This window comes from Homarus americanus, unplaced genomic scaffold (assembly GCF_018991925.1).
Source record: "Homarus americanus isolate GMGI-L3 unplaced genomic scaffold, GMGI_Hamer_2.0 scaffold47967, whole genome shotgun sequence".
NCBI lineage: Eukaryota > Metazoa > Arthropoda > Malacostraca > Decapoda > Nephropidae > Homarus > Homarus americanus.
Window position 1 is genome coordinate 2,232,289 of NW_024731965.1, and position 26,257 is coordinate 2,258,545.

At 35.8% G+C, this 26,257-nt stretch overlaps 3 protein-coding genes across 9 annotated transcripts in view; 1 reads left to right on the forward strand and 2 right to left on the reverse strand.

Moving 5' to 3' along the window:
* Positions 1–9,661, forward strand: part of LOC121868123 (6-phosphofructo-2-kinase/fructose-2,6-bisphosphatase-like) — a 51,049-nt gene extending 41,388 nt beyond the window's left edge. For all 4 annotated transcript variants that reach the window (XM_042368423.1, XM_042368422.1, XM_042368426.1 and 1 more), the window contains one exon: positions 511–9,661. In XM_042368423.1, the coding sequence (XP_042224357.1) occupies positions 511–573 (63 nt within the window). In that variant the 3' untranslated portion in view covers positions 574–9,661. The remainder of the gene's footprint in view (positions 1–510) is intronic.
* A 753-nt stretch (positions 9,662–10,414) lies between these two features.
* LOC121868124 (UPF0545 protein C22orf39 homolog) lies at positions 10,415–15,657 on the reverse strand. 3 transcript variants are annotated; one of them, XM_042368429.1, is made up of 4 exons: positions 15,621–15,657; positions 12,249–12,413; positions 11,423–11,563; positions 10,415–10,929 (listed from the first exon to the last, which is right to left on the reverse strand). In XM_042368429.1, the coding sequence occupies exons 1-4, from the start codon at positions 15,630–15,632 to the stop codon at positions 10,849–10,851; spliced, it is 399 nt and encodes a 132-aa protein (XP_042224363.1). In that variant the 5' UTR covers positions 15,633–15,657; the 3' UTR covers positions 10,415–10,848. The 3 variants fall into 3 exon arrangements, with proteins under 3 accessions (XP_042224363.1, XP_042224361.1, XP_042224362.1); XM_042368427.1 differs by lacking the exon at positions 15,621–15,657 and adding an exon at positions 13,559–13,624; XM_042368428.1 differs by lacking the exon at positions 15,621–15,657 and adding an exon at positions 12,965–12,997.
* An 859-nt stretch (positions 15,658–16,516) lies between these two features.
* On the reverse strand, positions 16,517–23,465 carry LOC121868125 (tRNA (guanine-N(7)-)-methyltransferase-like). Of its 2 annotated transcripts, XR_006089322.1 has the most exons (8): positions 23,242–23,465; positions 22,895–23,010; positions 22,200–22,393; positions 21,409–21,522; positions 20,962–21,063; positions 19,890–20,020; positions 16,839–18,388; positions 16,517–16,699 (listed from the first exon to the last, which is right to left on the reverse strand). XR_006089322.1 is itself a non-coding variant. In XM_042368430.1 (7 exons), the coding sequence occupies exons 1-7, from the start codon at positions 23,316–23,318 to the stop codon at positions 18,109–18,111; spliced, it is 1,014 nt and encodes a 337-aa protein (XP_042224364.1). In that variant the 5' UTR covers positions 23,319–23,465; the 3' UTR covers positions 16,735–18,108. The 2 variants fall into 2 exon arrangements, 1 of the variants encoding a protein (XP_042224364.1); XM_042368430.1 differs by lacking the exon at positions 16,517–16,699 and having other exon boundaries at positions 16,735–18,388.
* Between the last annotated feature and the right edge of the window lie 2,792 nt (positions 23,466–26,257).

Consider the following 26,257-nt stretch of genomic DNA (forward strand, 5'->3'; position numbering starts at 1 on the left):
AGATGCCCCTAGTTGCATGTATTATCTCATATCCACATGTAGATCAATTTGTTATTTTGTCATTTGGTGAAAATCTAGTGTTGCTAACATTGTAATCCCAAGTTTTCCCTCGGGCAGAAGAATCATCTTTGGTTACTTATCGGTAGACAGTTTCTTTCATGATCTTGTTAACAGCTTGTGAAACCCAAAAACAACACAAGGTAAAGGTTTCAGTCTAGTCCTTTTAAGATTTATATGATAAATTCCTCAGTGGAGCAGTATAGTGGCTCCCTGGAAGTGGAGTTTGGTAACATGTTCTTAGACATTACAACTAGCCAATTTTTCTTGTCATTTATTTAAGATCATGTAGCCAGTACTGTTATACTAACTGTTTGTAGTCTGGGAAAGAGTTAGTACCAGTTTGAGGTGTTATCTTTAAGTTAAAGGTGGGACTGACTACTTTCTCTCTCTAATTATTGACATTAAACTAAATTTTTGGTGTATGTAGTTTATTGAACTCTTTATTTTCAGGTGCCTGGGTCACTTCATCTGTCGCTGTATCCAGAGGTTGATGATATGGAAATGAACTCTTGATGATAAAACCAAATAGGACTTTCTTCTGCAATTAGGCATTTTTGTCTGCTTTGCTGCCAATAATTCTGAATTGCCAATTTTCACCTCGACAGTGTTCACCAAAGCTGCCTCCACTGCTTACAATCAAGTTTTCCTGGTATACTTCCAAGTGACATTGATCGGGTACCTGTCAATTAAGTTGATTGTGAACAGTATGTGTGGTTTTGCTTGAATGTCCTTCATTTTATTCTGCTACTTGTTTAGCTTTAATATTTATATTACATAGGATAAAAGAATGTAGTATTGTATAACTTACAATTTATGAATAAATGTATTGTAATCGGTTTAATTTATGCAGCTGTATATTTGAAAGGGAAAGACGACACAAACATACCTGTAGTGCACTTTGTTTTTATTTCAAACATTACCTTTATTCTGGTGAAGATCATCATAAAAAGTGTTAGTGTTGCTATTTGACGATGGTGTAATTAGTATTGCCAGGACACAAACAGATAAAAATTTATTTTTTTATCTTTTAGGATACTGTATCTACTTAATATTAAATAACTGACAAAATCATGGCATTGATAGAATAAACGTTTTCCCAGTGATGATTTATACTCAGACTTAGAGGGTATTAATTTATCCTAAGACTGGTAAAGGGACTTAACCTTTCCTTGCAGCATGATCCTATAACTCCCATTAGTGTGTAGTGTACTGCTGCCGGCGTACATGCACACGCCAGCTCGGCCATGCAGTAAGGAAGGAGGTGAAGGTGATATTAGCTTCAAGGCCAGACTTAGAAGTATTTGTTACTTCACTTTATAGAGATAGGGAAATTTAGGAATAGAGGAATATTGCTTGCCAAAATAATTGACATTTCGGCTACACTGTACAGTATACGTACTTAAAAAAACGGAAAGGATTTTGCCTTAAAGCCATATTAACTTTGGGGGATCCCTTCACCAAGTTGCATACATTGTGTGGTAGATATAATAAGTAAGTACAAAAATTACTCTTCTCACCAGCTACAGTAGATAGTAGTGTGCACCTACATACAGCAGTATAAAAGATACTAAGGTTTAGTGCAGTATTATTTTTTTAGGTAACTGGATCATATCAAAGAAAGTTTGCTAAATTTTCATTCAAAGTTAACTCTATCAATGTGCTTTAAATATTTTCTTGATGCTGGTGCTGTGTAACCCACAGGAAGTAGCAGTATACAAGATGAAGCAACTAGAATTGTAGCTCTAACTACACAATGTGCCTTTTCTCACTTAACAGAAGGTACATTGCAAGGTATTCTCCAAACATTATAGTTGACATATCTACACACACACACACACACTTGTATCTTCTATGCCGATAAATGTACATCCTCATATTTTTTCCACTTTTGTTTGTTTCTTTATTCCTGCATACTTTCCTTTGTATAATTCATGGCCTTTCCTTAGAGAAGTCGTGTTCCTTTTCCTATCGTTTAACAAATCACATCAAATTTAATATTCTCACCTTTGCTAAAACATAATTTTGTGAGCATGGTAAAATATAAATTTATTAGTGTACTGTACTATTCTTAAAACCTCATTTAGGTGTTAGAACAGCTGACATATTTATTCCACATATTACCAGCAGCTCTTCAGATACAGTATATGATTTAGGAAATTATATTTTTCTTTTCTTTCCTGCAAGGTACAGTTGCCCACATGTATATTGTTCCACTCCTTGGTGACCTTTCTCAATGTGTGGCAATATCGGAATCACTTTAATTGAATCGGTAACATGGGAGACCAGTTGTTGGTAACTGCTCTTCTTAAGTTACCGATTCATTCATAAAGGGATTCTTACTTTGCCACATGTTCAGAAAGGCCACTGAGGGATGGAACATTATACCTGTGAGCAACTGTACATGTTAAGTTGTACTTGAACTTAGAATAAGGTTTTAGTTACTTTGTTGTAGATGTTATGGTCATTATATATTTCTGTGTATTTAGAATATGAATTTCTTAATCCTTTTTCACAAAAGATTACTGCAGTCTCTTCAGTCTCGCTCTCCTTCAGTCTCGCTCTCCTTCACCTCAAAAGCATTGTAGTTCATCAAACCTTTTATTAATTTCCAATAGTGATGTACTCAAGCATGTCTCTTACTGCACCTGCACCATCAGCTTTCATTCCTCTTAATACAGTGCTAAATACAGTATAATAGTTTCCGAGTCTGTCTTTAGGTAGAGTCTTTCTAAAAAGCTGTAAAGACATGTTGGGTAGCTGAACAGTAACCTAAACTGGACCCTTAATCCTCCACCATATTGGATTTCAGTTATACATTCTCAATAGAACTCATTAACTTCATTCATTATATGGAATGTTTTTGTTCTTCATTGTAGTATAATTTACAGTAATATGTCTTGTTATATTTTTTTTCTTTGTAATTTTCCCTCTGTAGCTTTATCACTATTTTATAACCTTCCAAAGTGCATTTTTCTCCTTGCTTTAGACTTACTTGTTATTTTAGTTTAACCTTTAGCTGGGTGAATTTTAGGCAACTGCCTTCGTCTCAGGTTGTGATTTTTTTTAAGTACAGAAATGTTAAAGCTATATAAACATTCAACCTAAGCTTCAAAATAGCATAGAAATTAAATATAAAAAGGCAACAGAATAAAGATTACTAAAGGGCATGCAAGAGATGTGGGCAGTGAGAGGTGTCATGCCTGGTATGTTTAATCTAGTGATAGTATATTTTAATTATAATAGCCACAGTTGTTCACTTTGCTAATAATATGATGCTAAGTAACACTCAAATAGGGCATGCATGTGTAATTCACTAGTTTGCTTCATGAAAGTCATTATGGGTTGTATAAGAAAGAAAAAGTCTACCGAGTTCATTGTTATTACGATCAGATTTTGGGAAGCATCATCGTAATCACTTGTATCCTCTTCTTAGTTTCCGAGTTTTTGCCGCATATGTCTACCTTCAGTAACGGTGATGTCTTGTGTAAATACTGTACTGAGATATGTTACTGTTAGAATGCAAAGAGACATTTTCCTCTCCTTTTCAGTGTATGGGTGAGGCACTAGGCTGTGAAAGTAATTGCCTCTAGTATGGTAAGAATGTGGGGGAGGTATTATTTGTTACAAAACTCCAGTCTTGTACTGTGCATGAACTTTTTTAAATGGGTGTGTTATACTTACTATGAACGTACTATGTTGTTGCCCTTCTGAGGCTGTGCATGATACACCTATAATGTACCTGTCAAAGAATCAGTGCTTTTTATTTTGTGAAACATTTGGGTTTTTAAAACTAATTTTTTTTTTTTTATGCTGATGTACACCCTAAATATATCTTCCCTGGACATATTTTTTGTTGCAACAATCTGCAATTGCTTTCCCCAAGATACTTTCTTTGCGGTCAGTGTTAAGCCCCGAAAAATTTAAGAGATAGTCAGTAACCAAAATGTTTGGGGAAGATCCTCTCAAGTATTACCACCTTGCTGTCAATGTGGGAAAAGTAAAGATGGTCTAGATATACACGTGTATCTTTCTGTACCCCATCACTCCATGTACTGGTACAGCACTCCTGATCCACTCTGAATCCTCATTTTTCTTCCTGTAGTACAGTACTGTTCTGTTAGGTAAGGTTGACTATTTTCTTTCACTTGTGCTTTGGTGCACAAATTTTAAATACTTTTACTCTATATTCTTAATGTTATTCTCTCCTCTCGCATTACTTAATTCAAGTTTTATCCTTTAATGTCCCTCTTAGTCTCATTATCCCATTTCAAAACATTCCCTTTTTTATTAAATACGTACTCGGTTTGACTCCCGGGTGTTACAAGTTTTCCAATTCATTAAAGATTTAATGATATGAATGTAAATACCTGTATAACAAAACTAGTGACAATTTGTTAAATTTGTCGGACTGACTTTAAATTTATATACCCGGTAAGTTATTTGTGTATGTTATACAGTACATGTTCCATTTGGGAGTAGGAATTGGCTTTATAATTACAGTACAGTATATCACAAAGTAACATCAAGTCTTCATATAGTTTATTTTGGCCCAGATTAATGTTAAAGAAAAAGATGATAGGTAGAGAGAATAAGTTTGTTTCTATTATGGTAAATGTCTGGTACTGGTATGTTTATATGTGTCATCCTGTTTGATAAGTTAGCCATTTTATGAAGAAAAAATCATGTATGTAACATTTCTAAATTTTGAAATTAATCCAATTTTGTTTAAATGGTTTTTTTTCTCCAGCTTGAGAGTTTATGGATGTGTTTAGTAATATCACTATTTTCCTTTGATAGTAATGCTGTTTGAAGATTTTCCACAATTTATTATTGAGGTTTCTGGATATTATACAAATAAGACTAGACCACGAGTTGTGAAATTTGCAGGGTATTTTTTTTTGTTTTCCAGAATACCAGTACAATACAGTAGAGGCGGTCCTCATTAGTGTTTCTGAAAAACTTGACTAATAGTAAAACCAAAGTTACTATACCTAATGTTATCAGTTGGGTTACTTTTGTTGGGATTATACAGTATTTTGTGACTTTCTTCTCACACAAACGGAATTTTTATTTAATGGAGAAAAAAAAATAGAAAAAGGCTTTACAAAATTCCTTAACACATCCATACTCTAATGAACATTATAGAAGCTAAGATAAATAAGCAATATTTGTGTACAAGTGAGAGGGTAGGGTTACCACTGCTCTCCTGTATGTTCAAATAGAAGGGTGTTTCAGTGGTGGGGTAGGGAGTGCTTCTGGTATTGTGTAAGCTAATGCCTCAAAAAGAACAGAAGTGAGTGAAAATTGGTCAGTGGATGTACTTGATCATACGCCAATTTTTTTCCAAAGTTATGTCAGGAGTTCATTTCCAAATAGTTGTCCGATGTTTATGTATGATACATTTTGAGGGAGGAAAAGACGATAAATTTAAATATCAGGAATAGAGACAAAATGAGGGATAGATAACGGTTATTGGTACAGTATATAAGAGGGAGTTGGAAACAGCGTGGGCCGGACACTTTCAAATAAATTACTGAGTACTTTATTATTAATTTATTGATAGTAATGGATAATGATAATATAATGCAATAATTTTTCCATAAAATTAAAACTGAAAACCATAAATAAAATATCAAATATTAATCTGGAATTAAATGTCGGTAAGCGTGGTGGCAACATTGTCAACCAACAGGCTAAAAATTTAATTTATTGCTGGAGATAACCATTGCTTCCTCCATTGTAATATATAATAATTAACTTGCATGTAATAGACATTCACAATCATCATCCAACATGATAAACTAAATTGTGTAGGTAACCATAAAAACCCTTTTGTTAAAAGCAATTACTAATTTTTATGTATTTGCACCATATAAAATTAGGTAAATAATGTTTAATTATTGATGTATAATATATTTATATTTTTCAACAAAAAGTGAAAGATGGCGACAGGGAACAAGAATAATGAGGACCGCTTTTATCGTTCTTATTATTGGTGAACAATAAAGACTGGTATGATGGTTGTAATAAATATTTGTTTCTTGAATATGTAATATTTTCATTTAATGCACAGACATTATGAAGACTTCCTTGAGCACTTTTCATGTTCATTCTGGATGTTTGTCCCATATTTTACATTTATAAATTATTTTTTTATCTTAAGAAAGTTTTATGTGCTGTGAATGTAGAAAAAGATGAAAAGATATAATTTTATAGTTATATCCATAAACAATGAGTATTGAAAAAGAGCACTGTAATGTCTGAAGGGGACTTTGCCAAATGCAAAAAATTAACAAGAGAAAACCAGCACTGTATATGGATACTGTACTGTATAAGAAAATGAATGTACAAGGAAGTGGGGATTATGAGGAGGCCATATCATTGTGTGGGATCATGTTGTGTGTGATTGAGGAAGAGGTAAACAGAGCTACAGAGTATTTGGAGATTTCACTTGTAGACCAAATTACCTTTTTCTATGGTTGTTTCCATGGGCCAGCCTGAGCCAGCCAATCTTCTTCAATATTGTGGCTCTGGTATTCTTGGCAATGGTCGGAAATCTCACCCCCCTAGCAGTCTATCGACGCAGGTTTGCCCAGTAACAGGAACGGTTTTTCCATTTTAGTAAAAAAAAAAAAATTGGGTAAAGTGATTCCAGACCCAAATTGCACCCTCAGAGATGCATCTGCCAACCCAGGAGGCTAATGGGAGGAAATTAGGTGGTTGATAGGACTGATCCACTGTTCAGCATTTCTGCTTACAGAAAGGGTGCTCTCAGTGCAAGATCTGGTTGAGTGGGAGGGGTCAGGCCAGCACAGGAGCACTTGTGACACATTCTGCACTGAAAAACCACAAGGTTATCCATACAGGTAAACCTCGATGAATAATGTCTCGTTCAGCGATATTCAACTTTAACAATATCCATTGGTTAGGAAAAAAAATTTCCCTAGTGTAAACTATGGGTTGTATATACTGTACTGTACAATACTTAAATTAATCGCTGTCTTGCAAGAATTCTAGCAATGCAAATTATATTTTTCTGTCATTGACATTTCAAAAGGAAACAATTTTTAACCTCGTCAACCCTACCCACTCGCCACTTAATGGCCAACCTATGCACTACACCCCCTCCGCTTGGTTCTTTGTCGATCGTAACCCTGCCATTTCTTAGCTCTATGATAATCAGTCCGCATCATACATTGTATTTGGCATGTGTTTTTTTTCTTAGTGAGAGGACAGCACTAACATTTAGACTGAACTGTGTTATGGTGACTGAAATGATATTTTCTGTTTTTGTGACTAAGCTGCTTCGCCTCTGTTGTGAAAAAGAGGAGCAGTATTGGCCGCTATCATTGTTTTTGTTATCGTTTGCTCTGTTTTTGTGACTGTGAAGTGAGCAGCGTAACTTTGGAAATGTCTGGGAAGGCCAAGACAACCGTTTGTGTGTGTGTGTGAGGTGAAGCTTGACATTATTAAGAGAGACAAGACTCCCAAGAGGCTGTGTGGGAGTCAGAGTGACGTCTCCACTCCACCTACAAGAGTCCTTTTAGCCTTGAAGGGGACATGTGATGATGACCAGGCTTATTCTTCATTATGTGGTGAGTGTTGTTCAATTTTTTCTATTGATTTTATAAGTGTAGGCATATTTTTGTTGGTGATATATGTGTGTTTGGGGACTGGCTGGGAACATATTCCATTGAGCCCCATGTTATAATGCTCCATATCTTTGATATTTCACATAGCAATGGGTTTTACAGGAACCTTACCCCATCGTTTATCGAAGTTTACCTGTACAGTATTTTAATGATTTGTTGTGAAGAGATGTTTGAAAGTCATATAATATAGTATAGTACACACAACCTTTTTTGAAAAAATTTATTTTACATAAACCATTGGATTTCAAGTGCTAGAAATAAATGTACACTTACTCCAAAAAGTATATTAAAAGGATTTTGTGAGACTGACACATTGGATGAAGGATTCTGACAACCCTACTGAGGTAACCGGAGTCGGTTGTTCGTTTTGAAATTCATCAGATCCTCCATAAAGATACTTTTTGGAGCGAGTGTATCTAGTCAGGTGAGGTAATTGGGATGGTCACTTTACCTTAAGTATGGGCTTTGGATAATGTGATGGTTAATTATTCCATTACAAATATCAACAGTAGATGAAAGATGTATACAGAAAGTGCATTTGATGTCCAGTAATAAGGTCAATACTGTCTAGTGATGTCCAACTGTTACCCGACATTGGTTTATTAAGATTGTGTCGACTCCTTATGAAATTAAATTTAGCTTGCAGTGTAAGTCATGTGTGTGTTAAGGCTTTTGGATGTTAATTAAATATTTGTTTGGCTAAATGAAATTGTTACACCGATTTAATGTTGTCTTGGAGAGAGTGGATGCAGAAGAAGAATGTGGTGATTAATTTACTGAAGACTACTAAAAGATGTAAGGTGGAAAAAGCATTGTTAGGAATTACTGAGGAATTTCTTTTGTGTAGAATGCAAGATGGTAATAAGGCAGAGCTAATTTATATAAAAATAATCAAAAGTGGGACATGAAAAGAGGAGAGGATAAAGGAAACATAAGAAAATATATATTTATAACTTGGAAAGAATGTGTATGATGAATGCAAAAGGGAAGAGATGTGAAGGGAAATGATAATGTTGTGACTTGCAGCTACCAGAGGCCACTTTGGTTTGAGTGAAGAAAATTAGAATTGGGTCAGGTGTAGAAGTGTATGATTGATTCGAGGGTTAATTGGGACTAAGGGCATGATGTGTTTACGTTTATCAGGGCTTCACCTAAAGAGTTCCCTCTGCAAAGCTGCATTTTAAGACTGAGGATATTAAGCTTGGTTCCTTTTACCCCAGGTATATTGATTTAAATTGGCAGTTCAGTATTGTACGTTATAGTTTCAAAAGTTTCTACATTGTTAAACTGAAGTCTTGTACATCACAATTAACAGTTTTGTCAACGCTGGCTACTATATCCACATGTTAGAACTTCTTGTGAGGTAATATTTAAGTTGTTGATGAAAAAATATAAAAGATTTCCCATTTATTTATCTTTCTACAATTTATCTCATTGTTTTTAAAAGAAGATTTTATTTATTGATATTAATTGGTTCCTGTACTTTTCTTTATAATGGTTAGTCCTACTATTAGTCCCACAAGCGTGCCCCCCCCCCTGTTTACTAGGACAATTAATTTCTTGGAACTAAGTTTCCATCGAGAATGTCAAGTTGTTCATTGATAGAAAATATTTTCTGTATTGGTGAATAGAGATGGAATTGACATCTAAAGCGGTAAATAAATTCAGAAGACCACAATTATAACAAGAAGTACAGTGGCTGAATATAAACACATGGCCAAATGTGAATGTAAATAGGATACAGATTTCTATGAGGCTGTTAAATTACAAGTGTAGTGCAGGGAGTATTAAAGAATGGGGGAATGTCCAGATGTGGAGGGAAGAACTGGTCAAATTGATGCAGCTCACTCTGGTATATGTGAGCGAAATGTGAAGATTACAATGCTGCTGAGGGTTTGTCAGTATTGATGTAACTCTTCAGAGTGAAATAAAGTATTGTGACATTTAAAGATGTATTAATTTTAACTGACCTTTTGTGTTTGAGGTTTAGTATATTCTGCTGCAAATGTTAAAATTATATAATTTTATGAATAGTACTCTATTTTTACATGTCTTTTACTACAGTACTGCACTTAATATTTGTCAGAAGTTACCCACCAGTTACCATGATGAATACCCGTCCTTGGACATCTTGTGACCACCCTCGACAGTCGTACAATTCATCAAGAGTTGCATGATATGAGTGACACTGATATAGTATCAGGTGACGAAGACAGTGATGGGGAGGAAACAGACCCAAATGAAGTAGAGTTTGTTGAAGCGGCCAGCAGTGAGGACAGTGATACAGACAATGACACTTCCCCTCCCCACCCTACCAGTGAGGTTGTGGTGGCCATGGATGCAAGGGACCACGTATATGTCAACCACGACAGTACATTTGGAGTGACCACTAGTTTTATGCCAGAAATACCAATTTTCGACAGGATTTATAAATAGTTAAAATAAAAAATCCAAAATATGCCCAGGGCCAAGTAGATCATGTGATACCATCTCATTAATATCATCATCACTGTGTCCTGGGTTCGAGCCATGTGAGAAGGGTGTTTATCCATTGTAACCCTCATTACCAAACAACACAGGTTTTCTCCAGGTATTAACACTGGACAACAAAGATCATAACACAGTTAAGTAACAAATAAGAAACCAACCTCCCAAATTGTGAATAAACTGATAAGTGGTGAAATGATAAATAAAATATTGTGTATCTGAACAATTCATTACAGGGGGTCCCCGAGTTACGAACAAGGTCCCATGAGATCAATTATTTTAATCCGACATAGGTACAACTGGTTCGTAGTATTAATGTACAAGAACTAGTTTGTGGCATAGCAGAGCAGTGGGGAGTAGTAACGCACCTTGAGGGAGCATCAGTACACCTTGCCCTCACCTCAGTAGCAGGGTTTTAGTTACTGGAGATTTAATTTTGTTTGATACATCTGCCTTTATTAAACTGAATAATTTTTTTTCCATTTTGATTATTTACTCCAAAACAAAATTTTAGCTTTTTCTGTTATACAAAAAGCATTTTACAGTGAAATTCATCGAAAAAGTGCTGAATGAGTTTATAATTCTTTTTTTATATACAAACTGTACATTTTCTTACATACTGGATACTGTATTTCTAATAGATGATATTTCAGGATATTGTGCATAAAGATGCTGGCTCTTCAACTTTACCTTCCTTCAGCTGTTTGGCCTTCACTGCCAGAAATGACACCTGCAAAGATAATATAATCCTTAAGAATGGTTTGTAAATTTGCCAATAGATATATTGTACAGAAAGTCATGATAATTCATAGGTTAGGTATTATATCAGAAGACACTGTGAATTACCTAATTGCAAATTATAGTTTAACTGATTGAAATGGAAATAATTAGTTAGGTTCCAAAGAATAAACAAACTGTTGTAATAACCACTATATATATATCATATATATACATTACATAAAAAAAAGACCATAACACATAAATATTGTACCAAAAGCAGTTCTATATTACATAAACAGTTCCTTTTTCCTCAATAATCCACTGGGTGACTATTACACCAACCCCTGATCAACTGTTTGCCCATGATGTACCAGTCAACAGGAATTTAATACTGTACACCCCAGCAAAGAACATGTGTAATACTGGGTACCCAGTACCTAATATTTTATAATACATTTTTTTTTTTTTCAGATTTTGATTATCAGGCAGAGTACAGTACATACAGCATCATTCTTCTGAAGATACTCAGGCAATGGTTTGTTCCAGTCATCTGGTGGAGACTCTCGCTTTTCCCACGTAGTGTTGGTATAGTGGCCTATTAACCGCTTTTCACGTCGTTCTTTCTCCGTTTCTATTACCGAGGTCTGATGACAAACAATATACATTAGCTTTTTGGGGAACTATAAATTACTAAAAGAAATATGGATTAACCCTAAGGAGTTCAGTACATAGGTAAACAATACTATAATTTTCAACTTTATTCAGTTTTTAGATCTCAGTCTCACAATTCTGGGTCCTGGAGACTGCAGATTCAACACCTCAACCCCTGTGTATAGTTAGATATTGAGTCCCAAAGCCACTTATAATCACTGTAATCTTATCTGTCATCTCTAATCACAGAAGATACTCACTACACCAAGGACACTAGAAATACTACAATTGTGTACTGTACTCCTCCTTAGAATGCTTTCCCTTATAGATGTATGAAGTACAGGGTGTCCCATAAGTGTCTCAAATATTTCACCATCTTCTTCAAAACACAATACCTTAACTCTCCTTAGTATGTCTTTGATAATCTTGTTACAGTGAGATGTAATGACAGATTTTAGGTGATCCCGGACTTCAAAGAGAGGTTAGGTTCAGAGACCTCAGTGGCCATTCGATTGGTCCCCATCACCTCACCTATTTATTAGGAAATGTGTTGTCCAAGAAGTGATGAACAATAAGAAAAGAGACTATTAATTTTCCTATGGTGTAACCCTTGAGACACCCTCATCAACCATTGTACAGCCACTATCTATCATCCAGTACAGTACCATGCTTACTTACCAAAGACTCAATATCTTTCTTATTTCTATAGTTTAAGCAGTGATTGTAATCTGTCTTCCACTGTGAGCAATCTTTAGTTTCACCGTGGATGAAATACTGATGAAATTTTGCCTTTATACTCGTGCAGTCGCTGTATTCCTCTTTGTATCGCTCACAAGGACGGACCTGTAAACATAAGTGCATCAAATTGAGTACAGGACACTCAATTAAAATCCAAAATACAAAAATAGCAACTACATGTTAATATAGTGCTCTACTGTATCCCATGGACTAATTACTTGAGAGTATAGTAAGAGTTATAGTGTGCAAATAAAACTGAATTTGTAGATATATTAAGGTGTTCATTTTCATCGAGAGTTAGAGGGAATAATGGGAAAGCTTGGTAGGGAGAGGCTAGGTGCATGGGAGGATGTCACTAGAGATGTCCACAAGGCTCAACCATTTGATATTTGACATTATAATTGTGAGGGTAAATTCAGATTGTCAGATCTCATAAACTACATAGCTACCAAAAAAACCCACTAATTATTAACAAAAGTAGGTAGGATTAGCAATTTTCATAACATTTACATATTAGTTTGGCAATATTGTTGCACAAAACATCCGTTCCCACAATGGATGTTTATCATTTACGTTATTTGGTTCATATGCACAAATGGCAGTTCATATGGAGCATTTGCACATCAATAGTTTGGTGCACATCGCGTTTGTCATACCGGTATCATTTCAGTCATCCAGCGATTTTTAGGATTTTGAGTTTTAGAAGCTCAGACAATTCTAAGACTGTTCTTTTCTTTAGCATTTCTTCCAATCGTGATTACTTCGAGAAAATCACAATATATTGTTGGAAAATCGTTGTATTTTTTCTTTTTCTAAGTTCATGTTGATGTTACCACCGTCTGAGAGACCTCCTGTGTGTTTGTTTGTTGGTTACTATTCTCTATTCTGCATGCGCTAGAGTTTGACACAAGTACAGTTGTTCTTTGGTGGCTATGATTTTCGATCCACCAATCACAGCTCAGTATAGGCTTCAATTTTAATTTAATTTCAAGATGTCTTCAATATGCAATGGCTGTGATGTTAATTATTTCCAAGCTATGGCCAGATTTCACGCAGAATATCACGGTAAGGACAGAGAAGTGTGGAAATTTCTCCAACAAGGTGTTTTGCCAAATGAGGTTACTTGTGTGATGTGTAACCAGCCTTGTAGCTAAAAGGCTGACAAACACTGTCTGTGGAGGGACCTCAAGGACTGGGTGAAGTGACCTGACAACAAGTCCAACTACTTCATGAGGTACTTGGTACGCTACTTGCTTAATACACAGTTCAAGCGAGGACAAGCTTCGACTCCAGTTCTTCATCACTGCCAGCAAGGTCTACTCCCCAGTGGAGAAAAAGCGACCAGTGCGACCTGTGGATGATAAGGTGGAGAACCCCAATGACCCCAACTCTGAGTCTTCCGAGTCTAATTAAGGTAAGCACACAGGTGGCTAGGTTGCATTGGGTTGGGTTAGGTTAGTTTGGGATTATTGTGACCTTCATTTCTATGGCAAATTACTACTACCTGTACTTGTCATTTTTCCCCACTGGATAAGGGAGGTATCTCAAAAAATAGTGATTAGTCATAGAAATGAAGGTCAGATTCGTTCAAAACACATAAAAAGCCATTGGAGAAACATAATTTCAACTTCCAACAACTTCGAAAATATACGACGATTTTCCTTTTTTTTTTCTCTTTAGGTAATCATGAGCAGAAGAAAAGCTATATCAGAAAATTGGGTAAATATTTGTTCATTGGCTGCTCTCAGATTGAAACAAAAATAGGTTTTTCTGGTGTATTATGGTGTTTTTTACTCGAATCTGACCTTCATTTCTTGTGCAAATTAGCGGGGGGGGTTTTTATGAAATTTTAATTTGGAACAGAAACCTCTAAATTGCACCAAAATGACAGTCACGTTTCAGTAAAACACACCAAAAAAATAAAACCTAACCACACCTAACTATATCTTGGAGCTTAACTACTACATGGTGGAGTATACAGCTGGGCAATCTGGTACTGGATAGAGAAAAGAATTTCGGTCTTTTCTTAAAAATAAAACAATTTCCACACGTAGGACACAGTCTTGATGTTGGTAGAGCACCGTGATCATGTAATATTTGGATTGCTTCACTATTGTCCTGATAAACTCACAGAATAACAGCTGGATAAGGGAGAAAGCACTTTTTGCACACCACCACGTTCCTTCCAAATGGCTACTTCAAATGATTGGCCAGCCAAGTCACATGACACAATATTTGAAGATCTTTGGTTGTCATGTCACTAAGAGGAGAGAAATAATTCGGGCAACATGGGGGATAAGGAGATTTACGCCTAGAAATTTGTGAAATACTCCGTTAATATTGACTTGCAATAGAAATTATATTAAAGTTTGTTTATTTTATTTTTTACTCTGTCTGTAATATTGAAAATTGGAAACCTGCCAACAGCCAACGGACGAATATTAACCAAAAATTATCTTAAAATTGTCTAAACTACCGATTCCTTAACTTAAAATCCTAAAAATTACTGGATAACCAAAACTTTAATTTTACCCCCATCACCCTTTCTGGTCAGGGTTAATTCCTAAGGTTCCCGGATTTCCAAAACTATAATAATAGACTTATTTCCATTGTGGTCCTCACTAAAACAACAAAGCATTGTAGAACTGTTGTACAAGAACATGAGAATCGACCCAGAGTAATGTGAGTTCAATATTGAGGGATATAACTTATTTACAAACCTTTCTCAAGAAACTTGCAAGATGGGTGTGGTTATCTATGCTAGGCAAGACCTTAGAGCCAGCCAGGTGAGGGTACAGGGAGAGGATGTTTTTGAAGAGTCCAAGTTGTGTAAAATTAAATTAAAGGGAGGAGACTTACCCGGTACTTATTGTCAGGTGTATCTACAGATCCCCAATCTGTGGCCCAATAAATCAAAGGAACTTGAAGAGACAATGCACATTACAGAGGGAAGCAAACACCCAAGCCACTGGACCTATGGCACCTTTACCAACAGTGCATAACAGAGACATGACTGATCACCCAAGGGTCTAACGAGCCAATCAGTGGTGAAGAGGATAAAAGTAAAAAAAAAAATATATAGGATTGCAACAATGATGAAGCATTACCAAGCTTAATACCACCATCTCACAGGCTTCCCTATACCAACAACTCAAGTGATTCTATTATTCTATGTAAAATATATAAGATATTCACCAAGTTTATATTTTAACATTTCTAGACAGATTATGGGAATAGACAAATAAATAATATAACGTTTATAAAATATATAGTTATGCAGGAGACTAACTATGGAAGCTCATCTACACACACTTCAGTCTCCATTGTTGTGGTGGTCTCCTCTACACAGGCGTTCGTCAGCACATAATCTGGATTCTCTTATTTTTATCATATTTACAAAAACGAAAATTAGGACAATTACTATGTTATAATTTGTAATTTATTGTCATTATTAATTACAGTAGTTAATGTTTTTTTTTATTGGTTACTTTTCTTTACTAATTACAGAAGAAACAAACAATTTAAGGTTAGGTTAGGTTTGGTTAGGTGGCATCAGTCTTATGTTATCTTAGAAACCTGTAGGGTCTTTTTTTTTCTAGAATAAAAAATCATCTCTATATTTTATCACATGCAATAAACAGGAAGAATAACCTGACCATATTGTTGCAAAGATCAGACCTTATTCTTACTTATTTTTAGGTTCCTCTTTATTGCATGGGATAAAATATAGTCCAGTAATCAATTAGGATTCTTGAATAAAAAAGGATCCTGTATACTGTATCATAAACATTCCAGACCAGCACAATCATCATCCTTCATACTCTGTCTTTTCTCTACTCACCTTCAGCTCTGTACATATTCACTTCACCTGAACAATCTTCCTTTGTGTTCTCTCCATTTCTCTGTCTCAAGTCACATCTTTGTCAACTTCAAACACTCCATTCACACTACTGTATTTATGTACAATTTATTTTTCATTTTAATATTTTGCATAATGTTGATTCACAATGCGGTACAGTGCAGGAGGCATTCTTCAATTGACAGAAGGGCTGTGTTCCTGTGTTAAACCTTCTATATAATCACTTTTTGGTCACGCTCAGAGACATTCCTACAAAAAAATCCCCCCAAACATAATGAAAACTTTTGGTGTATACAGGAATTATAAGTTAATAATAAACATAAGTAAAATACTGTACAGGGAGTGGAGGACATGGATGTTACTGTGAAACTGCAGCACTGGTTGTAATGCAGCATGAGGCCCAACCAAGGCATATAGGTTTAAATTTTGTAGTGATGTGCCCAGGGCCAGTGGCAGGGTATTTGGCACCATAAGGAAGATGTTTATTTGTGCCCCCTAGACCCCACGATACAGCTCCCCTCACAACACAGTCCTGTAACCATCCAAAGGAAAAGTTATACAGCATTGTTTTCTCAGCAAAATATTTATTCATAAAAAGATATAAAAGAAGTATTACTATCAGAATGATCTTAGTATATGTTGTATAAAAAACAAATGTTACAGGAACTTACAGCCAGGTACTCTATGAGACACAGTCCTACTATAGCTGCACTTGTCATTCCTTTATCCTTGCAAATTGGCCAGTCAGTTCCTTGATATCAAGTTTTGGGGCAATTTTGTGCTCTATGGACAAAGTTGTTAATCCAACAAGCCTTTCTTACACCATTGTGGATCGTAGATATGTCTTTATCATTATAAGCTTTGAAAAACTTGGCTCGCCACTTGCAACTATAACAGGCAGTCAGGAGAATTTGGATGGCAATAAATATGGTGGGAACTTCATTCAGATTATTTTCACAAATGAACTTCAACACCGCTTGAGGTGTTGTAGATCCTGGTAGATGATGCTTGAAGTTCACAGCACAAGTCAGCAGCATTAATGTCTTTATATTCACAAAGCTGCAAAGTTGATTCTACCTTTATGCAGTTTTCCATCACAGAATTCAGATGAAGCATTTGCTCAAATCGTTATTTAACTGACTGGATTGCAACATCAAGTACTGTACATGTACTGTGAAGTCAAAGTTCACTTAAAATTTTTCCTTTAGGTCCTGAACAGATTTGTCTTCTAATTCATATGCAAATTCCTTCTTTGTTCTCATTATGTGCACTGGTTCTGGTTCAACGACTGCACGTGTTTCATGTTCTCTTGTTTTACACATACTCATCAGTGACTGGATCAAACAAAGCCAAATACTCAACAAACTTTAAGAAGTTTCCATTACCTGAACTGTATAATTTCTCATTCTTACCACAAACTGCAAGGTTTTGTATTCCAAATACAGTAATCTTACTAAAGCAGTAAGTTGTTCCAATAACTGCTGCCAATATTTCTCTTACATTTAATCCTACAAAAATGTTCAACTATTGGTAGACTGTACTGTAGTTTTATTTTTTCTCGCCCATAGTTCAGTTCTTTCCAATTTTGAATATTTTCCAAATGTTCGTTGTGTTTTTCATGGGAGGAGAGTATTGCAGAGATATTTTTCCAGTCTTTTGACCCATTCCCAAAAAGTGACGCTACACCAAATGTTTTGTTGCTAATATGTTTGCAACCAAAGCAAAACACAGAATCTGTTTACACATTACAGCAGCCACTGGTGATGCATTTCTTCCCCATTTGTAAGCCGCCTCTTATGATGTTTAGTAGAGAATTTTCTTATATTCCATCCTTAGGAAATTTTAAATCCGTAACTTCTTCGGGTCTACGTTCTACCAGAATTTGTCAGAAAAGGCCATCACGTATAAACCAAATAGCAGGATCACCATAGTTCAGGTTACTTATATTTGTAGTAGACCTATATTCATCACATCTGGATTCTGGCAATCTTCATTATGTGTATCAGATGTACTCAGATGTTCATTATCCTGATTAACCTCTGCATGTGCAATTATAGGGGCTAGTTGTACTCCTACCTCAGAATCTGTTTCATGTTGTGAACTGTCTTGCTGTTGGTGGAGGTATTTCAGTAAGGAAGCCTCTAGGTCTGTTTGTTCTTTCCTCCCTTCAGCTTTCTGTTTATGATACTGAGCTCCAGATGGACACATTTTATCTGCCATGCTGGAATACAGAAATTATAAGAAATAAAAATATGTTCTTACCAAGCACAACTACGAATAAATAGAAATTATTGTTAGTACATGGCTTATTATTACATGCTATATAAGGAGGATTTTTCTAAATGTCGTACCTGTACTGGATGGCATTTGGTACAGTGTAATTTATCATGTCTGCGCCACAATTTGCCTTGTTATTAGCAGATAAAATCCAGCAATATTATGTTCAAAGAAATAGCTTTTACTTGTGTAAAACTTCTGCAATGTTAAAACATAGGTCCTAGGCAAGTTGTCTGGCAGAAACAGGAGTGTTACCTCTAAAAGTTTTGTACATAACTTACCTGCACGCTGCACCTCATGTAGTGTAAACACTATTGACGTTACCTTGTGTGACTTACTTAACAATGGATGTTTGAATTAGTCATTTATAAATATAATGTATTTGAAATTTAGGAATATACTGTAATTTTTCCTTGAGAATTTTGGCACCCCCAAAATTCTTGCACCCCAGTCGACTGCCTAGTTCACCAAATGGTAGCACCCTTCCTTTGTGTACCAACTGTAAGTCTACTGCATTGTTCATACTCGGTACCGTATACTATATACATTAGGAGATGTTTTGCTTTTAGTGGATTTGATTCTTTATGAGGTTTTATCTGAAGAAAAAGTGCTAAACTTATTCATTTAATATTTTATTCTTTCCATTGACAACAGATCCAACTGTGGGGTACTAAACACATCATTCTTAAAGTCAAAATATCTTGAGTCAGCTGGTCTTGCCACTGCTTCACATAATGATCCTGTGAGCCATGATAACTAAAGCACGAAATGTATTTAATTTCTAGTTTAGTTTACCACTCTTGTTTTATTTTGTCTTTATAAACTGACCAAGTCCAGTACAGAGAGCCCTGAGATGTCTGTGTTAACACCTCAACATCTTCTAATTCTGAGAAAAAAATCATAAAAAAGATAAAAAAAATTAATTTACTTTGGATTTTCTGAATGTAAACGGAAAGATGGGACAAATATTTCTTTTTGTAAATTTAGATTTTAAAAAACCGGATCTTTGTAAACCAGGACTGCCTGTGCTGTACATTCATATTATCAACTCAGTACATTAGTTTCTATACAATATTGCCTCTGCCACCTCCTCTGCATACTCCAATATACAGTACAGTAATTTACTTAATTTCTTATAGATCTGTTTCAACATTCCCACAATTCATGTTTACTCAGCAATTTCCTAATTATTACAGAATGTACTTAATAGTGTAAGTATTGCACATGAAATTTTGGTGTGCTTAAGATTTAGATTAATTTATATCCAATGATCATTCAAATACACTTTAGTTGATGTTTTTAATTGTACTGGAAGCAGATAGCTGCATCAAAATAACTTAATGCATAAATAACTTCATGCCATGTAATAATGTCTTGCTCATAAACATATTAATAACGTTTTCTGCAATATGCCAAAAAATTATTGACCACACATTAAGTTTTACCCGGTAGCACTAGATTGTCTTGGATCAGCCACTCTTTGGAACACAGCCAGGAACTTGTCTCCACTGTTACGAGACACCTTCTGGCCCTCCTCGGTGCTCTCAAACAGGTATTTAACCACTGGATCGTCAGCCTTTGTAAAGAGAAGATGTACAAGATGAAATTATGACAATTATAATACAGTACAGAACAGTATACAAAACATTAAATACATAATAATTAAACACTTGATCCTGAAATTCCTTTTTCTGGAAGAGTCACAACCCTGGTAGTTCATCGTAATATAAGTTTCCAATCTGAAGCATCTAGTTTGGGAGTCGTCTAATATCCTACACCTTATGACATTGTACACATTAACAACAAACTTATTCTTTTATAATCTTTCATTCAATCTTACCACCTTTCTCTTCATACAGGTGAACTATCAGTACAGTACACCCTCTCTGTACTGCTATGGCTTAGTGGGACACAGCACAAACAGAAGCTATCACAGGAATGGCTAGAAACATGACACAAGATGAAAAATAAGATCCAAAGCTTATTGACAATTTAAGTAAGTCAGTCAAGTAAGACAATGAAGAAAAAGTTTTTTACTGAATTAATTTACTTGTTTTGGTTTGTAAACATGAGTGTTTTTTTTAATTTCGTTACGAGGCTTTGTGAACCCTGTACCCCGGCAAAGGAGAAGTAAGGTGGTGAACACGAAAGTCTATCAACCTCATTTACTTTCCTTTATGTAATATCACAGAGGAATAAAAATCACAGGTTTAATGGTTATCATCTCATAACCATAACATGAACTATGATTAACAATATGGTGTAACTATCTAAATATTTATGTCAATTTATAGTGAAATCTCCATATACTCCTTGAAATAGAGGTTCCATTGTATTGTCATTTTCTTCTCCCACTTTTTTTTATTTTTCTATTTATCAGTTTAAACAAAAGCCTCAGAGAAAGATGGGAAATGGTAAAGGAGAGAATTGGAAGACAAGTGAAAACACACACACACACACACACACATTCAACACCTAACATTTTACAAAATCATTATTCTGAGGCTCTATACTCACCATATTATCCTCATTTAACCGGACAAATAGCGGATGTTCGGAGAAATGTCGAACCATCCAATCATAAAGGTCCTTGACGTCTGTAACGGTGTAAACGAGACCCTAAAAGAGATAAAAGAAATATACAGTACATTCAAATAGATTCTCGCATGAAGTCGCCTGCACATTTAGAAATATATTATTGAAAAAAATATATAAGGCATTGAACCTATAAAATCAATAATAAATACTAACTTTTTCACATGCAATTTGATTCATTAATACAAAAATTTAGTTATAATAATCTATGATAATTAACAAGTCCCCTAATAGCATCTACAACATAAATATTTTTGCAGTTACTCTTAAACGATTTATACCTGCACGAAATTTTACTTTACCGAGAAACCTGAACGTAAACTCATGTAAACGAACGAGATGCCGTAATGATCTCCTCGGCTCACTCACCCCTTCACGCAGGACATAGGCATACTCTGCCAGAAGCGACGGATTGATTATCCTCCACTTGTGCTTGGCTCTTTTGAAGTGTGGGTCAGGAAACAGGAAAAACATTTTACTCAACTGTGAAAATACAGAGAAAAAAAATATTAAAAGACTTCATTATCACAGTTTACAGCATCAAGAAATATATCAACGAATCAATTGAAAAATGCGTAAGTTTTCCGCTGATGACTGATACTAAGACAAGTGAGTGGACATAAAGGCGGTGAAGTATTTTGTACGTCTGGGAGCGGATGTGTGAGCAGGTGGAACAATTATTGAGTGGAACAATGAGTGTGTGGATGTGTGAGTGAGTGGAACAATGAGTATCTGGATGTGTGAGTGAGTGGAACAATGAGTGTGTGGATATGTGGATGTATTAATGAGTGGAAGAATAATTAATATAATGAATCCGACTTGTATCAAACGCATCAACTATGACTGAGGAAGTAAAGGGAAATTGCTGAGCCATCATTGCTATCTGGGGATGATAAGCACAGACTAGGAATGTTAAGAGAAGGAACATGATGGAAGAAAAGAATTATTTGATAGACTGATGGGGAGAAAGAGCATAGGATAAGAGGTGGCGAAATAGGATGTGACAGAAAATGAATCGGGGGTTTGTTCATTAGATTGCAAAAGACTGGTAGTGTGACAAGACAATATGGAGATTTATGCATAATACTATAGTACAGTGTGACTTCTGTATGGCACTCCCTAGTTAAGTGAAGAGTTTGGAACAAGAAGTGATCACTCACCTGCCCTTTCTCAAAAAAGTTTGGCAGGTACTTCATCGCATTGGTTCGTATACAGGCAATGTTCTGGTAACCCCCTGGTAAGTCCTTCTTCTCGTCTCTCAGTCCATGTATGCGGTCAACAACGAAGTCTGACACCTTCACCCTTATCTCCATACCCAACATCAGTGTGTCAGGAAAGATATGTGCAAGAGCCACTGAAAAAAAATAAGAAATTAAAAGAAATAATTACTATAGTGTATAACTAACATTTATTTTTGACTAGATGTTTGAGCTTAAGTGTATAATCTCTATGATCTCCAACCTTAACTTATCTTAAATCTGAGGACAGTCTGGGGCTTCTAGCTGTACTGTACATGAGTCACATAATATAAGCTAGACCAAAGACTAAGTGACTCTAATGATTCTGCTCTCATGCACATCTTACCACTGTCTTGACCTGGGGCATAATTACCTTTGAGAAATCAATGTTATGTAGTTACTGATGGCTGTGTGGAAGCGGCCATGAAGCACCAGGTTGTCCCATTGCAGGTTAATGAATACCTCTCTTACTTTGGCTAGATAAGATTTAATCCAACTATTTCACCTTTTGCTTCACCTCCTAATCAAATACTGTTCAAGTTATCTATCGGAGCTAAAATCCATCTGAGGTTCTTGGATGGCCTTCATTCTACCAGTACAGGGTCACCCCCACTCACCCAGCAGTCCCCCGTACCCACAGCCAATATCAGCAAACTCTACTTTCTTGCTGTTGTCTCCAGGGAAGTATTTAGGGAAGTAAGGACTCCAATTCATTGCCGATGGACATACTGGACTGAAAAAAAAAAAATGTACTGTATTGAAGAAACTTAAATATGTCATTAATTACTTACCTAACCTAAGGACAGAAAACTTTAATTAAAATAAGTTTCTTCACAACTCCAGAAAATTTACAAGTCACACCAATAAACAAACACATGTGCAGGTGCTGTATTATATATTGTCTTATGTCTTTGCCTTTAATAACTATAGAGAGGAAAGTGTATGGTCATAACTTGAGTCTTACTAGTCAAAGTTGTGGTCAGCAATTGGATTGGAGTGGGCTCTCTGTCTGTAGTACTTCTTCTGGGGTAGCTTAGGCATTGTTTCTACTGATCACTTGGTTATACTGTTTTGAATTTTACAGAGGAGGGTAAAACTTTCTACTCTGTTTCATACAAGCCTTCCAGTCAGTATGTCTACTCGTGCCTCTCAGCTGTTGTGTTGGGGGTGGCTTAAATGTACAAGGTTACTAATATGTTTTTTCATTATTTCTTTTTTTAAGCGATTGATACGAGCTATACAACGACATATAACCTAGAATTTTTTTTATGAATATTATTAAGTGGTGTTGTATGTATAATCTGGAAAAAATTGGTTAAGTGGCTCTGTTTTTGGAAGGTTTGCAACATAGTTTGTCTTTGCAGCATGGTGGTTGCAGAAAACGAAGGTAAATATCTGGTTTAAGGGGACACTGTGCTCACTCACTTCTCTCAGGTCCTTTTCACTATCCTTGGGAGATATTCTTGTATAAACTTGCCCTTGGCCCATGGTATCAAGACAATCTAGGGCCCCGGCCACTTTATCGAGAAGGCCCCCCCCTTAACCCATCTCCCTACTATTTTTCAGGAAAAGAAATTGTAAATTTCAAAGGTAGTTTATTTAATGGTTTTTTGGGTGTGATTTCAACTTATAAAATAATAAACTATAAGGCCATTTCGAGTGTTTTCTCTCTAAGTTTTAAGGTCCTGGTAATAAGATAGGGTAAGATAGAGCTCTTGTAAATTTGCCCAAATTTATGAATAACAAAGGAACATAAGTGGAAATTAAGTAGATACTCAGTTCTGTGAATATACGGAGGCATACAGGAAGGTAGGCCCATCAAATTTTTGTATATACAATAAAGAAGAAGTCAAAATGAGTGAGACCAAGGTCTCGGGAGAAGGAAGGCAAGTGTAAGAATAAGGAGATAGAAGTCAGGATGGGTATATTGAAGGCAAAGTCTGTTGAAATAAATGATGTGTTGGAAACAAATGCTAAGAATGACAGGGGTTTTGAAAGCAGACTGGGAACCTTGGAGGCTAGAACAGTGAGTTTAGAAGGGAAAGTAGATTCTAGCAGAGCAACAGGTAGTGCCACTGAAGTGAAGCAGGAAGACAACACAGGGAAACCAGAGCCTGTTGGTGAACTTATAGAGGAACTAAATGAGAGAAAGATGAGAGAAAACAACATAGTGGTATATGGTGCACCAGAACCTGGATCCCCAACAATGAGCGAAAGGATTGAGTGATAAATCTTATGCACTGAACCTAATAAAAGAATGTGGCATCACTAGTGGCCAGGAGATAATAGTTAAAGTGATTAGGCTGGGTAAATTTATCCAGGGAAAAGCTAGACCTATGCTAGTCAAGTTATCTACTGCAGATATAAAGGCCAACCTATTTAGAAACATCAGGAACCTGCAAGGTAATATGAAATTCCAAGACATAAGAATAGCCAATGACTTAACTATAAGGGAGAGAGAAAATGAAGCTGTTTTATGGCAGGAGGCGAAGAGTCGTCAAAATAGGGGTCCAAGAGAAGTAGTGAAGCTCAAAGAGGAGAAACATGTACATAACAGTAGTGTAAATAGTGTAAGGAAACTGATTAAAAATAGGAAAAAACAAGAACATAATGTTAATGTAGGTAAATTTCTTATGTTTAGTAATGTGAATGTGTTGAGTCCAGACAAGTTAATAGAGTTAAATGTACAGTTGAAGGAGATGGGAAATAATACTCAAGTAATAGCCCTACAGGAGGTAAAGCCAAACTACAGATATGAACGGATTACAGCTGAATGTAACCTAGAAGGATATGACATTATAGAGCAAAATCTCCTTAATAAGGTAGGGAGAGGTATGTTAATATATATTACGAAAGGAACCAAATTTTACAGTGTTGAACTTGATACTAAGTTTTGTGAATATTGCTGTATAGAAGTGCCATGTAGTAGTGGTAATTTACTATTTACCTCCATTTACAGAAGCCCTAATAGCGATGAAAGCAATAATACTAATTTGCTCCAACTTATGCAGGAAGTCAATGATAAAAATGTGCTTTATAAAATAATTGTAGGTGATTTTAATCTTCCACAAATAAATTGGAGTAATTATACTTCTGTAATGGGACTGAATGATGTTGGTACCATGTTCATCGAGAAAGTACGGGACTACTTTCTCACTCAACATATAGAGGAAATCACCAGGATAAGAGGAGACAGCACAGGCAATACCCTTGACCTGTTGTTCAGTAACGAAGAATCTATAGTAGGAGATATCAAGCTGGAGAGTCCACTGGGAAAGAGTGACCATGCCTGTATTTATTTCCATTGTGACATACAGGAGATGGAAGACAAAAGTAAAAAACAAGTGTACATGTATGAAAAAGCAGATTACCTACTGATGAAGCAAAGGCTTACGATGGACTGGATCCAATACTTATCATTGGAACCAGATATTGAAAGTAAGTGGAATAAGTTCAAAGGAAAATTCCAGGCAGTCATTGACGAGTGTGTCCCTAAGAAGATAATCAGAGGACTGAGGGTTAGCAGAAAAAGAACAAATGAAAAATTACCTATGAACAGGAAGCTCTGGGCTAAAGTGAAGAAAAAACAGAGACTGTGGGAGAGACTGAAAATAATGAAAACGAAGTTCAATGAAAGAGCATGCACAAGGGAGATGTATAGGGGCAGTCATCGATGATAAGCTGACGTTTTCTGACCATCTAGCTGAGAAAATCAACAAGGCTAATAAAATAGTGGGCATTATTAGAAGAACTTTTGTTCATCTGGATGCACCTATATTCAAGGCTCTGTACACTGCTCTGGTTAGGCCACACCTTGAGTATGCTAATCAAATTTGGTGCCCATATCTCATTAAGGATATTGAAGCAGTAGAGAATGTACAGAGGAGGGCTACCAAATTAGTACCACAGATCAAGGATTTATCTTATGAGGAAAGACTAAGGAAATTACAGTTACCGACACTGGCGTACAGAAGATCTCG